General features: G+C 40.4%; 1 protein-coding gene across 8 annotated transcripts in view; it reads right to left on the bottom strand.

The window, feature by feature from the left end:
- pds5a (PDS5 cohesin associated factor A) overlaps positions 1-14,362 on the bottom strand; it is a 120,088-nt gene that overhangs the window by 16,472 nt on the left and 89,254 nt on the right. For all 8 annotated transcript variants that reach the window (XM_052034201.1, XM_052034191.1, XM_052034212.1 and 5 more), the window contains 5 exons: positions 12,427-12,550; positions 11,488-11,692; positions 7,581-7,695; positions 7,297-7,429; positions 132-251 (listed from right to left, as the gene is read on the bottom strand). In XM_052034201.1, the coding sequence (XP_051890161.1) occupies positions 132-251; positions 7,297-7,429; positions 7,581-7,695; positions 11,488-11,692; positions 12,427-12,550 (697 nt within the window). The remainder of the gene's footprint in view (positions 1-131; positions 252-7,296; positions 7,430-7,580; positions 7,696-11,487; positions 11,693-12,426; positions 12,551-14,362) is intronic.

The following is a 14,362-nucleotide window of genomic DNA, read 5'->3' as shown; positions in this document are numbered from 1 at the left end:
TGAGTTTGCAGGCTGACCCCCTCATCACCAATTGAATCATTAGCACTAGGATATGCCAAACTTCACTCTCGCGAGTGAGAGAAAGCCAATACTGAAAACCCTATTCTAAGGTATGAAATAACTGAAGTTACTTTGTCAGGTGGGGTGAAGAACTTGGCTGGCAGTACAGGATCCTTTGGAGAGTCCAGATTATATGTAGTACTTTTGCTTGTGATAACATTAAGAGCTACGTCACATACTATGTAGAGTTTCTGCAAACATAAACAGAATAAAAAGGAAAATGTGAATTGCAAAATGTTAAAAAGGTGCTGGAAATACTTGTATTCCAAATTTAAAATAAACTGTAGAATGTCCAACATCATGGGACTGTTTAAGTAAAGATATAACTTTATTTATAAAATGAAAATGATGGAACTATATAATGCATCACACTGCTGCTCTTACAAATTTGTATGAAATGCAATTTGCCCTTTCAAATAAAATCAGTCGTTTCCTGACAGTAATTGATTTTAAAAAATTTGAATAGGTAGTATTTGCTTCCTGATGAAACAGCAATAACTATTACTTTTTACTAATTCTACCCGAGTGTTATTTTTGAGCAGTCTTCAGCAGAATGCCATAACTGTTAGTACAGCTACGTAACATGCCATCATTTGCCTGAAATAGAGATTTGAGAATTCAATCAGCAATTACTTTCAAAGTCTATTAAAAATCAAAGAAATTCTGAAATCCTTGACAAGGTTGTTCCTTTGTTTAGGAAGGCTAATACGGATATCCAGCAATTTATAGGCCGGTGACCCTTGCATCAGTGATAGGGAAATTAATGGTGAAGATTCTGAAGGACAGGATTTACTCACATTCGGAATGCATGGACATTAGGGATACTCAACATGGCTTCGTGCAGGAGAAGTCATGTCTTACGAACCTGAGGAGGTGAGAAAGATGATTGATGAGGGCAAAGCAATGGATGTTGTCTACAGGGACTTTACTAAAGCATTCGATATGGTGGGCTGATCCAGAAGATTACGGCACATGGGATCCACAGTGACTTGGTAGATTGAAAAACTGGCTTGACCATAGAAGAAATGGATAGTGGTAGAGGTGTATTATTCTGATAGTCTGTGACCAATGGTGTCCATGGTGATCAGTGCTAGGACTTCAGTGGTTTGTGATTTACATAAATGACTTGCACAAAAATGTAGGTGGGCTGAATACTAAGTTTTCAGGTGACATAAATGTTGGCGGAATTGTGGATACTGAGGAAGTTTGTCAAAGGATATATAGAATATGTATCCATTAAACTAAACAATAGGGGGGTTGGGTTCAACAGACTGGAAGAGTATGGATAAAATAAAAGGGAAGGAGAGTGCAGGAGAGGTTACTGAAGTCTCCAGAATAAAGAATAAGACCAAGTTTAGAAAGGGATATGACTTTTTCAGGCAACGTGGAGACAAATTTCAGAAGAAGGGAGGTGAATACAGGACTGACGGTGTTATATTTCAATGCACGCCGTACACAAAATAAGGTAGATGAGCTCACAGCGCAATTAGAAATTGTCAGATATGACTTTGTGGGCATCACCGAGTCGTGGTTGAAAGAAGATCACAGCGGGGAGCTAAACATCCAAAGATACATATCCTATCCAAAAGACAAGCAGGTGGGCAGAGGGGGTGGGGTGGTTTTGTTGATAAAAAATGAAATCTAATCCTTAGCAAGAAGTGACATAGGATCAGAAGATGTAGAATCCTTGTGGGCAGAGTTAAGAAACTGCAAAGATAAAAAGACCCTGATGGGAGTTGTATACAAACCTCCAAATAGTAGCCTGGATGTGGGGTACAAATTACAACAGGAGGTAGAAAACGCATGTAAGAAGGGCAATGTTACGGTGGTCTTGGGGGATTTCAATATGCAAGTAGATTGGGAAAATCAAGTTGGTACTGGATTCCAAGAGAAGGAATTTGTAGAATGTCTATGAAATAGCTTTTCAGAGCAGCTTGTGGTCGAGCCCACTAGGGAAAAGGCAATTCTAGATTTGGTGTTGTGCAATGAACCAGATTTGATTAGGGAGCTTAAGGTAAAGGAAACCTCAGGAGGCAGTGATCATAATGCGATAGAATTCATCCTGCAGTTTGAGAGGAAGAAGCTAAAATCAGATGCATCAGTATTACAGTTGAGCAAAGGTAACTACAGAGGCGTGAGAGAGGAGCTGGCCAAAGTTAATTGGAAGGGAACGCTAGCAGGGATGACTGTAGAGCAGCAATGGCAGGAGTTTCTGGGAGTAATTCGGAAGATGCAACATTAGTTCATCCCAAAGAAGCAGCAGCATTCTAAAGGGAGGATGAGGCAACCGTGGCTCACAAGGGAAGTCAAAGATAGCATAAAAGCAAAAGAGAAGGCATACAATATTGCAAAAATTAGTGCGAAGTTAGAGGACTGGGAAGCTTTTAAAAACCAACAGAAGGCAACTAAAAAAGCAATAAGTGGAGAAAAGATGAAATATGAAGATAAGCTAGCCAATAATATAAAAGAGGATACCAAAAGTTTTTTCAGATATATAAAGAATAAAAGAGGTAAGAGTGGACATCGGACCGCTGGAAAACAACACTGGAGAGACAGTAATGGGGAACAAAGAAATGGCGGACAAACTGAATAAGTATATTGCGCCAGTCTTCACCGTGGAAGACACCAGCAACATGCCAGAAATTCGAGAGTCAGGGGACAGAAGTGAGTGTAGTCGCTACTACCAAGAAGAAGGTGCTTAGGAAGCTGAAAGGTCCGGAGTCAGATAAGTCACCTGGACCAGATGGAATATACCCCAGGATTCTGAAAGAGATTGTGGAGGCATTAGTAGTGATCCTTCAAGAATCACTAGAGTCAGGAATGGTTCTGGAGGACTGGAAAATCGCAAGTGTCACTCCACTCTTTATGAAGGGAGGGAGGCAAAAAACAGGAAATTATAGGCCAGTTAGCCTGACTTCAGTGGTTGGTATGATGTCCATTATTAATGATGAGATTTCAGGGTCCTTAGAAACTCATGATAAAATAGGCCAAGGTCAGCACAGTTTCCTTAAGGTGAGATCTTGCTTGACAAATCTGTTGGAAGTCTTTGAGGAAGTAACAGGCAGGATAGACAAAGGAGAGTCGGTGGAAGTTGTTTACTTAGATTTTCAGAAGCCCTAGACAAGGTGCCGCACATGAGGCTGCTAACCAAGACAGGATCCCATGGTATTACAGGAAAGGTACTAGCATGGATAGAAGATTGGCTGACTGGCAGAAGGCAAAGAGTGGGAATAAAGGCAGCCTTTTCTGATTGGCTGCCAGTGACTTGTGGTGCTCCACAGGGGTTGGTGTTGGGTCCGCTACTTTTCATGTTATATGTCAATGAGCTGGATGACAGAATTGATGGCTTTGTAGCCAAGTTTGCGGACAATACAAAGATAGATGGAGGGGCAGGTAGTGTTGAGGAAGCAGGGAGTCTGCAGAGGACTTGGACAGGTTGGGAGAATGGGCAAAGAAGTGGGAGATGGAATACAGTGTAGGGAAGTGTATGGTCATGCACTTTGGTAGAAGGAATAAAGACTACTTTGGGAGTCCTAGTGCAGGATTCCCTAAAGGTTAACTTTCAGGTTGAGTCAGTAGTAAGGAAGGCAAATGCAATGTTAGCATTCATTTCAAGAGGACTAGAATATAAAAGCAAGGATGTAATGCTGAGGCTTTATAAGGTGTTGGTCAGACCACATTTGGACTATTGTGAGCAGTTGAGCCCCATATCTAAGGAAGGATGTGCTGGCGTTGAAGAGGCTCCAGAGGAGATTGACAAGAATGATCCTGGGAATGAAAGGATTAACATATGAGGAGTGGTTGATGGTTTTGGGCCCATACTCGCTGGAGTTTAGAAGGATGAGGGGGTGATCTCATTGAAGCCTACCAAATATTGAAAGGCCTGGATAGAGTAGACGTGAAGGGGATGTTTCCAGTAGTGGGAGAGTCTAGGACTAGAGGGCATAGCCTCAGAATAGAAGGACGTCCCTTTAGAACAGATGAGGAGGAATTTTTTTAGCCAGAGGGTGGTGAATCTGTGGAATTCATGGCTACAGATGGCTGTGGAGGCCAAGTCATTGGGTAAAGTGGAGGTTGATAGGTTCTTTATTAGTAAGGGCATCCAAGGCTACAGGGAGAAGGCAGGAGAACAGGGCTGAGAGGGAAAAATAAATCAGCCATGATCGAATGGCAGAGCAGACTCGATGGGCCAAATGCCTTATGGTCTAATATAGATCAGCTGGAAATACGGGCGGGAAAATAGCAGATGGAGTTTAATCCAGACAACTGTGAGGTCAAATGCAAGAAGAGAGTATGCAGTAAATGGCAGGATCCTTAGGAGCATTGCTGCAAGTCCATGGCTCCCTGAAAGTGGCAACATAGGTGGGGAGGGTGGTGAAGGTGTATATCATGCCTGCCTTCATTGGTCAGGGCATTGAGTAGAAAAGTAGGGAGATCACACAGCAGTTGTATAAAACTTTAGTTAGACCACGTTTGAAGTACCGTGTGCAATTTTGGTTGCCACATTACAGGGGTGATGTGGAGGCTTTGCAGAGGGCGCAGGAGGTTCAACAGGATGTTGCCTGGATTAGAGAGCATTAACTACAAGGAGAGGTTGGACAAACTTGGATTTTTTTTCCTCTGGAGCATCAAAGGCCCAGAGGCACCCTCATAGAAGTATATAAAATAATGAGAGACATAGGTAGGGTAATTTTTCCCCGGATGGATATGTCAAATACCAGAGGGTATAGCTTAAAGGTGAGAGGGGGGATGTTTGAAAGAGATTTACAAGGCAAGTTTTTTTTTGTTACAGAGAGGGGCAGGTGCCTGGAACATACTACCAAGGGAGGCATTGGAAGCAGTTACATTTAAGAGGTACACGAACTGGCAGGAAATGGAGAGATATAGACCACGTGCAGGCAGAGGGGATTAATTTAATCTCGCATCATGGTTAGCATAGACATGACAGGCTGACTGGCCTGTTTCTATGCTGTACTGTTCTATGTTCTTACATCTTGTGGCAGATGCTTCTAACCTTCAGCACTATTCCTGCACAGTATCTTCTCACCCCATGTAATTTAATTGTTTTAACAATTTAGTTGGTAACTTTAATGGCCTAGAGTTTGCAATGATTTAAGGTGAAACTGCCAGCATTGTTGTTGTTGAAAACTGGCAACAACTGGCATCCACACCTGTGCAGTTAAATATACAAGTATGGGAGTTGCCCTCAATAATACTATGAAGAACGTTGCTCTGATCTTTGTTGAAGTAATCAACACAATCATTGAACTACATACATAAGTATAAGGGAAGTATTTTTTAAAAATATCATTAATTACCCGGTGAAAATTCTAGGCCAGTCAAATAGTGACCGCTAAGTCTTGTGCAACACAAAATGCCTGTGGTCTTCACATACCTAAGTTTATCTAGGGCTGGACATGCATGGCCTCCCTTCCAGGCCCATTCCATCCTTGATTCCAGCAGAGTGGTCTGGATGATGTGGGCAGTGGGTGGCAAAGTGCAGAGATCCTGCCTGGCAAATGTCGTTGACAGGCTTTCACAGCTAGCAAAGCTGAGACCAGAGATGAAAGCCAGCCCTGACATACACTGATGTTTAAGAAACTATAAAACTGTGATAAATAACGTAACTAAATTTAAAGAAATTAGGTTATTTAGACGCAGAAATAAATAAAACTGGGGCTGCTCACTGGATTCTATGAGGCAAAAGGTATTGACAGATGTAGAGCCATCTGTCATTCAATGAATCCTGTAGTTCCATGCTTAAAAGCATGCATGAAGTTTAGAACTTGTATCCATCATACAACTATGTACTGATGGGTCCAACTGGCAAAATACTACTTGATCAAACCCCACAATTAAAAGGCTCCAGTGTATTCTTTGAAGATTTGAAGAACTATTTGGTATTAACTAGTGTGTAGATACATATTAAGAGACAATAGTCATTTTGACCCCAGTGTCTGCTGCTGCTGTGCCCGTCAAATAAAACAAAGATGGCATTTGGCAAGTTTGACACCCAAAAAAACAACATACACAGCAGGTAGCATTGAATGTAAGATTTTATCCTGTGGATATATCACGTGAATAGTAAACTAGACAACAGTTAAAACAAAGAAAACTTTTTCTTTCCCTTCATCTGGTTTTACCTGTTTCTCAACATGGTGAAGTCATGAATTGCTCATCATGAATAAACTGGTAACAAGAACAGGGACCCAACAATCCACTGCAACACATCAGGAGACCATAAGCTGCCAGTGTCAGGCAGGCCACTACAGCCCTTCCAAAACTTTTGGTGATGGCCCAGGAAGGTTCCCTGTCAGACCGAAGGACTTGCACACCATGGTCAACAGAACCAGCAAAGAAGTTCGTCATTGACTGGCCAACTGAAGCCTTCCCAGAGATCATGAGCAACTCAGACAGTATTGAGCAACAAAACCAAAAATTTTCCAGAGATTTTAAATGGACATCCAACTTTTCCCAAGACCCTTCTCAGGACTAGAGAGGAGGAACAAAACAGCTGGTGGTCTGTGACAAGAGAAGGAGGGGTGCTTGGAGAAGGAAAGGAAGAGGGGAACCAAATAGTTGAGTACAAGATAGTGGGATGGGAGGAAATGATGGAAGGTGGAAGATCAGCGTCCAAGTGACCCTCTCTGTAGGATAAGCAAACATTTTACTACCCTCCAACTAGCTTTAACATGAAACCAGCACACCAGTGTCATCAGCACGAGTCCCAACTTTGGAAGTTAGTAAACCCTCAGAACACAGAAATGGAATGGAAGGAAGTCATCTTTGACCCCAATTACCTTAAAACACCCTACCTAAAACCTCCATAACCATCATTCCCCCTCCCTTCAATCAGTCCCACTATCTAGCCACCCCCAAATCATATGGTTGCACACAGCTGTTGATCCTAGCTGGGCATGTGGCCCTAGAAACAAAACAAACTGGGTGACTCTTTTCTGCCCCCTGAAATGGCCAGCCAATTCAGGAGCAATTAGAGTATGACAATAAATGCTGGCCGAGTCAGTACCACTACATCCCTTAGGATAAAAGAAACACAGGTTAGAATATTGCACTTTCTGGCAAAATCACCACATGTATTATGTTAAAATTATGTGCAACTCTTTAAAGGTCAAAACTTTGTTCAGGGGCCAGTTCAGTTTTAATAACATTGACTAAATTACTGAAATAGCTTTCCTAAAGCTGTTATGTAGTGTGCTAAAAATATGTGCTTCTCACCTCATTCATTTTGCCATCATCGGGTGCTTGGGCATCCTTTGTTTGTTTGATGTTCTCCACCATTTTCCTTATAAAAGCATGGCTATTATTTTCATTTTTTGCCATTAAAACTTCCAACATGAACCACAGGCACCTTACCAAATACAATTAGGGAAATCTTAGCTTAATCTTGAGGAGGATCAAATGAAGCATACAAGACAATGCTACAAATGACAGTTTCAAATTTAACATTTCAATTAACAAAGATGTTCCAAGTCAAATTCCAACAAATTGGTGTTACTTACTCTTTAATGTCACGCAGCTGTTCGATATCCTGTGTTTTGGTGAAATCTGGATCATGGGCTAGCAAATGAACTGTGTATGGAACTACATATTCTGGTAATAGTGACAAAAGCTTCTCTACAGAAAAGTAAACAAAAAGTATATTTAAAGTTGTTAGTTTTTAGTGCTGGATCCATGCATACAATTCTAGCAAGTTAGCAAATGTGGACCGATCATCTTCAAAATAACCTGAATATTGGACTTGAGACAAAAATAAGCAAATATACTTTAGAGTGTAACATTATGTTTAAGCCATAGGCATATTGAAAATTCAAGCACTTTTACTACAAGATGTAAACCTGAAGTATGCAACACTATTGCATGCTTCCATAGCACAACTGGTATTTCTTTGAAAAGGATGGCAAACGATCACCATTAGGATCAGTAGAAGGCCATAAGCCTTGATCTAATTCCACACTTGAGAGGCTTACCTGTACTTCAATTCCATTTACCTGCCTTTGTCCTATTCACTTTGTAACAAAAGTCGCTGGAAAGCATCTTGTAAGGAACTCAGTTTCCGACTATAATTTCTTTGAAAAATGTCCCTTTTGAATGGCCCAAATTTGAAGATCATGTCACTTATTCCCAATTCCACCAGAAAATCATAATAAACTTTCAAAAAACTTTCTATACTCAAGCAAATTAAGAATGAGGGCACAGGGTTTGTATTAGTGAAGGAATTGGGCAAGTACCCAAGAAAATTTTATTTTCATTATTTTATATATTGCATCTTTTTGCAGCGACTTGCCTTTCAAAAGTAATTTCTGCTTAAGGAAGGGGAAATTGTTGTGCAAGGTTTAGGAGTGAAATTGAATATTGTTCTTTGAGCTGTGGCGAAGGTTCTGGTGGGAGCAAATTATAAGGGAATTGGTACAGCTGCTCATTAGGTGGCAGGAAAGGTGCCACACAAACTTGTCTCAGAATATGACTAACTTCAAGGAGGATTTAAAATTGGGATACCCATGGGAGGGAGCCTGCAAATTAATGGTGAATGGGGTTAGGAAGCAGATGCAAAATATTGAGAAGGTGAAAGTTGAATGGCTGGGAGTGGGAGGCAACAGCAGGATCTGAAACAGACTGATAAAAGACTAGAATACTACTTTGGAATCTAGAAAGCAAAGCAGTAGATAGGAGGAGGCTTAGTTAAGCATGGTAAGAATTTAGCAAAATTGAAAAGTCTTAAGAGGATATGGAAATGGAAGAGTCACATGAAGAGGAGTTGAAGGGGAAAGTGACGGTTCCAGGAGCTAAAAGGCAGAATATTGTTTGAAGTGCTGTTTGTTGGCCCCTAAAACCAGGAATTTCATTGAACTCCAACAGTAATGATGAGACTCTGATGAAGGGTACTGGACCTTAAATATTAACTGTTTCTCTTTCCACAGGTGCTGCCTCTTTGTTCAGTTTACGTCCCTTGTTATTTAATACTTGTCAAATAAATCTCTCCCAACCTCTTCTGTTCTTTCCCCAACCTACCAATCCTTCCCCATTGTTGAAATGTTCAGCCCTGTCAATTTCTTCTGCACCTTCTCCATTGCCTTTGATTTTCCTGTAATAAGGTGACCAGAACAGTACATAATATTCAAACTATAGCCTAGTGTTGTATATGATTCTAGCATAATTTCTCTGCTCTTATACTCTATGCCTCAGATAATAAAAGAAAGAACACCATGTGTCTTTTTATACGTTATCAACCTTTCCTAATGCCTTTAAGAAGCTGCAGATATAGAACTCCAAGGTCCCTCTTTCCTCCATGCCTCTCAGTAACGTCCAACTTGTGTATTCGCATGTTTTGTTGACCCTCCCCAAATTCATGACCTCACTTCTCCAGAATGAATTCCATTTGACAGTGTTCTGCACAACTGAGCAGTCTGCACAACTGACTAGTCCATCAATATCCTCCTATAGTCTGTGCTTGTCTCCTAACTATAAATCACACTGTCATTTTTGATTCATCTGCAAATTTCTTGTCTTATATATTCTTTAAGATATATAGTCTACATATATTACAAAAAGCAAGAGCACAACTCAATGCAGATTACATCAAATGCACTTCCCTCATCGGACTTCTTTGCAAGTGCATTTGAATAGACAGAGTCTGATTAGGAGGACGAGTCAGCACGGTTTTGTGCATGGAAAGTCGTGCTTGACGAATTTTTTTTTAAGTTTTTTTTGAAGAGGTAACCAAAAAGGCAGATTATGGTAGGGCAGTGGATGGTGTCTATTTGGACTTTAGCAAGGCCTTCAACAAGGTCCCACACAGTAGGCTGGTCTGGAAGGTTAAGTGCCATGGAATCCAGGGAGAACTTGTTAGTTGGATTCAAAATTGGCTCGGAGGTAGGAAGCAGAGGGTGGTGGTTAAAGGTTGTTTCTCGGAATGGAGGCTGGTGACTAGTGGTGTGCTGCAGGGGTTGGTGTTGGGACCCTTGTTTGTTACTTATATAAATGATTTGGTGCAAATGTACAAGGCTTGATCAGTAAGTTTCCAGATGACACAAAATTAGGTGTTGTTGATAGTGAAGGTGGTTATTGTACTTTACAGGGGGATCTTGATCAGTTAGGGAAGTGGGCCAAGGAGTGGCAAATGGATTTCAATATACATAAGTGTGAGGTGATGCATTTTGGAAAGTAAACCAGCGTGTACTATGAATGGTAGGGCACTAGGGAGTGTAATGGAACAGAGGGACCTAGGAATACAAGTGCATTGTTCGTTGAAAGCGGCATAACAGGGAGTCAGAGTGATGAAATGCTGGCCTTCATCGGTCAGCACATTGAGTACAAGAGTTGGGACATTATGTTGCAGTTGTATAAGACATTGGCGAGGCCGCACTTGGGAGTACTGTGTACAGTTTTGGTCACCTAACATAGGAAAGACGTGGTTAAATGGGAAAGAGTGCAGAAAAGATTTCCGAGGATGTTGCAGGACAAGAGGGCCTGAGTTGTAGGGAAAGGTTGGCCAGGCCAAGTCTTTATTCCTTGGAACGTAGGTGAATGAGGGGTAATCTTTATAGACGTGTTTATGAATATGAGAGGCATAGATGAGGTGGATGGTAACCGTCTGTCCCCAGGGTAGAGGAGTCCAAAACTCCTGAGGAGTGAGAGGGGAAAGATTTAAAAGGGACCCAAGGGGTAAGTTTTTCCATGCAGAGAGTGGTGAGTATATGGAATGAGCTGCCAGAGGAAGTGGCTGTGACACGAACAATAATATCATTTAAGAAGCACTTGGATAGGTACATGGAAGGATGGAGCTTAGAGGGATATAGGCCGAATGCAAGAAATTGGGACTAACTGAATGGGCACCATGGTCAGCATGGACTGGTTGGGCCGAAGGGCCTGTATCCATGCCATGACTGTTTTTGATTAATCTGTGTTTTTCTAAATGCCATCCCTCAGAATTGATTCCAATAATTTTTCCCCATGATGTAGTTAATCGAACTGGCCTGTAATTACTTGTTTTATCCCTTACTTTCTTTTCAAACAATGCTCCAGTGTTGTCACATATGGGCAGCACAGTGACGGAGCGGTTAGTGCTGCTGCCTCACTGGTCTAGCATTGTAGGTTTGATCCTGACCTCTGGTGTTTATAGTTTGCACGTTTTCCCTGTGACATTTCCCCCAGGTTCCACCAACATCCCTAAAGGTGGGTGGTAAGAGAATCATGGAGGAGTTGATAGGCATGCCCCTAAGAAGTGGTCACAGTGATACAAATGCAAGAATGGGATTGATGGGACTGCTCTGAGAGCCAGCATTGTTTTAAGGAAATCATCACAAGGAAATATAAGAACAATAAGAATTTGTTTAAACTGAACCTAATGCATTGATTTACAATTTGTAACACATCTTTTAAGAAAACATTGTAAATTATCGTACTAACCATGAGCCATTGGGTTCTGTTTAATATATTCTCTCCGTATACTGATATTTTTAAGGAGACACTGCCTGGCATGTGCTCTTCGCTCTTTCACAGGGTCCTTGGCACAGAGTGCAAACACCGCCATGTATTCCAGTGGGAGCATCAACTTTCCGAGGGCTTTGTGAAGTTTCAGAGCAAATATTTGTCTCACCTGGTAACACTCATCCTTTAACAACAAAATTATAAAATCAATAGATTATGTTCAGCAGAATAAGTCACAATCTTTGGGACACACAAGGGAAAGGTTAAGCAACAAATCGACAATGTGAATGTGACAATTATGGATGCTCCACCTCTAGTGAAACAGAGAGATTTGTTTGCTAATTTCATGATAGTTTAATGAAGGTGGAAATTATTCCAAAATTCATTTTCTGAACACTGTTTCAATAATATATTCTTCAGCCACTCTTAATTCTGTTATTTCTCAGCATAAGCTTTAATGTCAAGAAAAAGTACATTAACCAAAACTGACAAATATCAATATCACATGCAGAGTTACTTCCAAAATGAAAAAAATGTCATTATTACAAAAGTGCATTTAAACTCTCATTTCACAACTGTCTCAATTTTGGAATTATTATAGGTGTCACCAAAATTTGCCTTCTTTACATCTCTTTTTTAAAGAATTAAATCTGTGGATAAAAGACTTTCTCAGCAACAATTCTTATAAATATTGTTTTTAAGAACGATCTTGGAACAAAAAAAAATCAAATGTTTAAATTAATTGTCTAGCACAGTTTGAAATAGGGTCAAATTACACAGATTTGTGGAAGGAATTTCTTCATGTAGGACTTTTTTTGGATAATTAATTTATAAACAAAGGTCATGTTGAAAACTATTTTAGATTGAAGAAGCACAGACCCAAAGCACAAGCAGCGAAAATAAAGCAAGAGCACTTACATTAATAACAAGTGCACAAAGTTGGAACTGCTCTGGGGTGATAATTTCATGATAGCAAGGTTCTTGTGCAAGTTTTAGTATAGCACATCCTGCAGCCAACCGTAATCGAGACATATCAGATTTACTGCAAGACAGGAAAAACAAGGTCAACTAATCACGGCAGAGTTCCACCTAATGTATTTATAATTTTTAAAAACTCTCAACCAGAATACTAACAAGAGGAATTTAATAAAAACTCCAAACCAAAAGTAGTGAATTACTTACCTGATAATCTTAGTTCTTCAAATTAAAAGATTTCTTACACTTATATGGATATTGTTTCATATCTGAAAATAACTAACAGGAAATCAGGATCTTTGGTTCTTCTTGTTATTCCTCAGATCACGTTCCCATTGATTAAAAAAAACCAATCAATTCAATCCTAACACCCTCCAAGAATACAAATGTTTTTGGAGAGAAAAACAGAAGTGTGTGTGTGAGAGTGTGTGAGAGAGAGAGAAATAGTTCATTTGAAATATTTCTGCAAAATATGCAACTACTTTCACCATTCTTAATTTTTTTTTGCAAATATATAAACAGCTGCACTAAAGTACAATTCTCACAAAAAGAATATGCCATATTTTCAAATCCTTAGGTTACAACAGCTGAAATGCCCCAAATATACAGACTACACCAAAAATCTTATACAACTCTTAAAAGTATACTGATGTCAAATTGAACACTGCTGAAGGGTCAAATCTTTCTCAAATGCACCCAGAATTGCTGGCAGTAGTTCCTGCCCTCCCAGATGCAGAGAGTCAATCTTGATAATGCTCTGTATCCAAGCAGTGAGGCCTCAGCAGTGGCTGGGCCTGAAGTGACATTGCTCCAAGGTGCTGCCCTAGAATGACCTAACAGAAAGTAAAGCAAAGGTGTGGGGCTTTGCTTCACCTTGCTAGCTATTCAGCTCCTCTCACACAAGTCACAGATGATTGAATGACAGATGCAACTACATTTGTCACACCACTCTGTCACTGGACTCTGCATAGATTCCCTAACATCGTGATGAGGTATGTTGATCATGCGGATAGGATGGAGAATCTGAAGTTGTTCTTGGAACAGCGCAGATTGTGAGAGGATCCATCTGATAGCTCATGGGGAGATAAAGTGTCCCAGTGATGGGAAGGGTCAAAACAAGGGGACAATTAAGGTGACTGGCAAAAAACTCAAAAACAATTTCCTCATGTCAATTTACGTAGCCAGTGTATTGCCTCAAATGAGTCTCAAGTGTACTGCCAGAGAAGTGGCGAAGGTGGAATCGGATCCACGTAACATGCGGAAGAACATTTTAGGAGCAGGATAAGATGCATCTTAACTATATACAAGTGGCAGACTGCATTAATTCCACAATTAACAAACCAGAGCAAAAGCCCTGCAGTTCTTACCACATACAGTTACCACAAAATGAGATAATGGATAATAGAAAGAGAAAGCTTCATGTGTATACTTACCTTCAACTTGGGAGAAGCACTGCATCAATGCAAGACAAGACTGCAGTTATGTCTGTGCAAGTATTTGCACCTAATACTAAGCGGTCAATCCTCCTGAGGTCTTCACTATCAAAACTGCCAATATCCAAACAATGCAGTTTAATCCTTATGAGAATGGGTAATGGGTCAGTAGACTGATCAAAGGAAGAGCTTTTTTGATGGGCAACATCACACAATATTGCTGCATATCTGCCAAGCGATTTCAATCAAGGATTGGCATCTAGTCAACAATGACACTCATGTAAACCCCATCTACAAACTGAAGGAAAATCCAGCTGGATTAACTGTTACTTTTCAACCCAATGTTAAGATACAAGCAAGGAGATCAATAATAACTGAATCAAATGAATGAATCTTGTATATTGATTGACCACAGGATTCTGAATCAGGTATTATTTTGAGAAGCC

This window comes from Pristis pectinata, chromosome 2 (assembly GCF_009764475.1).
Source record: "Pristis pectinata isolate sPriPec2 chromosome 2, sPriPec2.1.pri, whole genome shotgun sequence".
Taxonomy (NCBI): Eukaryota; Metazoa; Chordata; class Chondrichthyes; order Rhinopristiformes; family Pristidae; genus Pristis; species Pristis pectinata.
The sequence above is the reverse complement of the archived record's forward strand: the minus strand, read 5'-3'. Positions and strand labels throughout refer to the sequence as shown.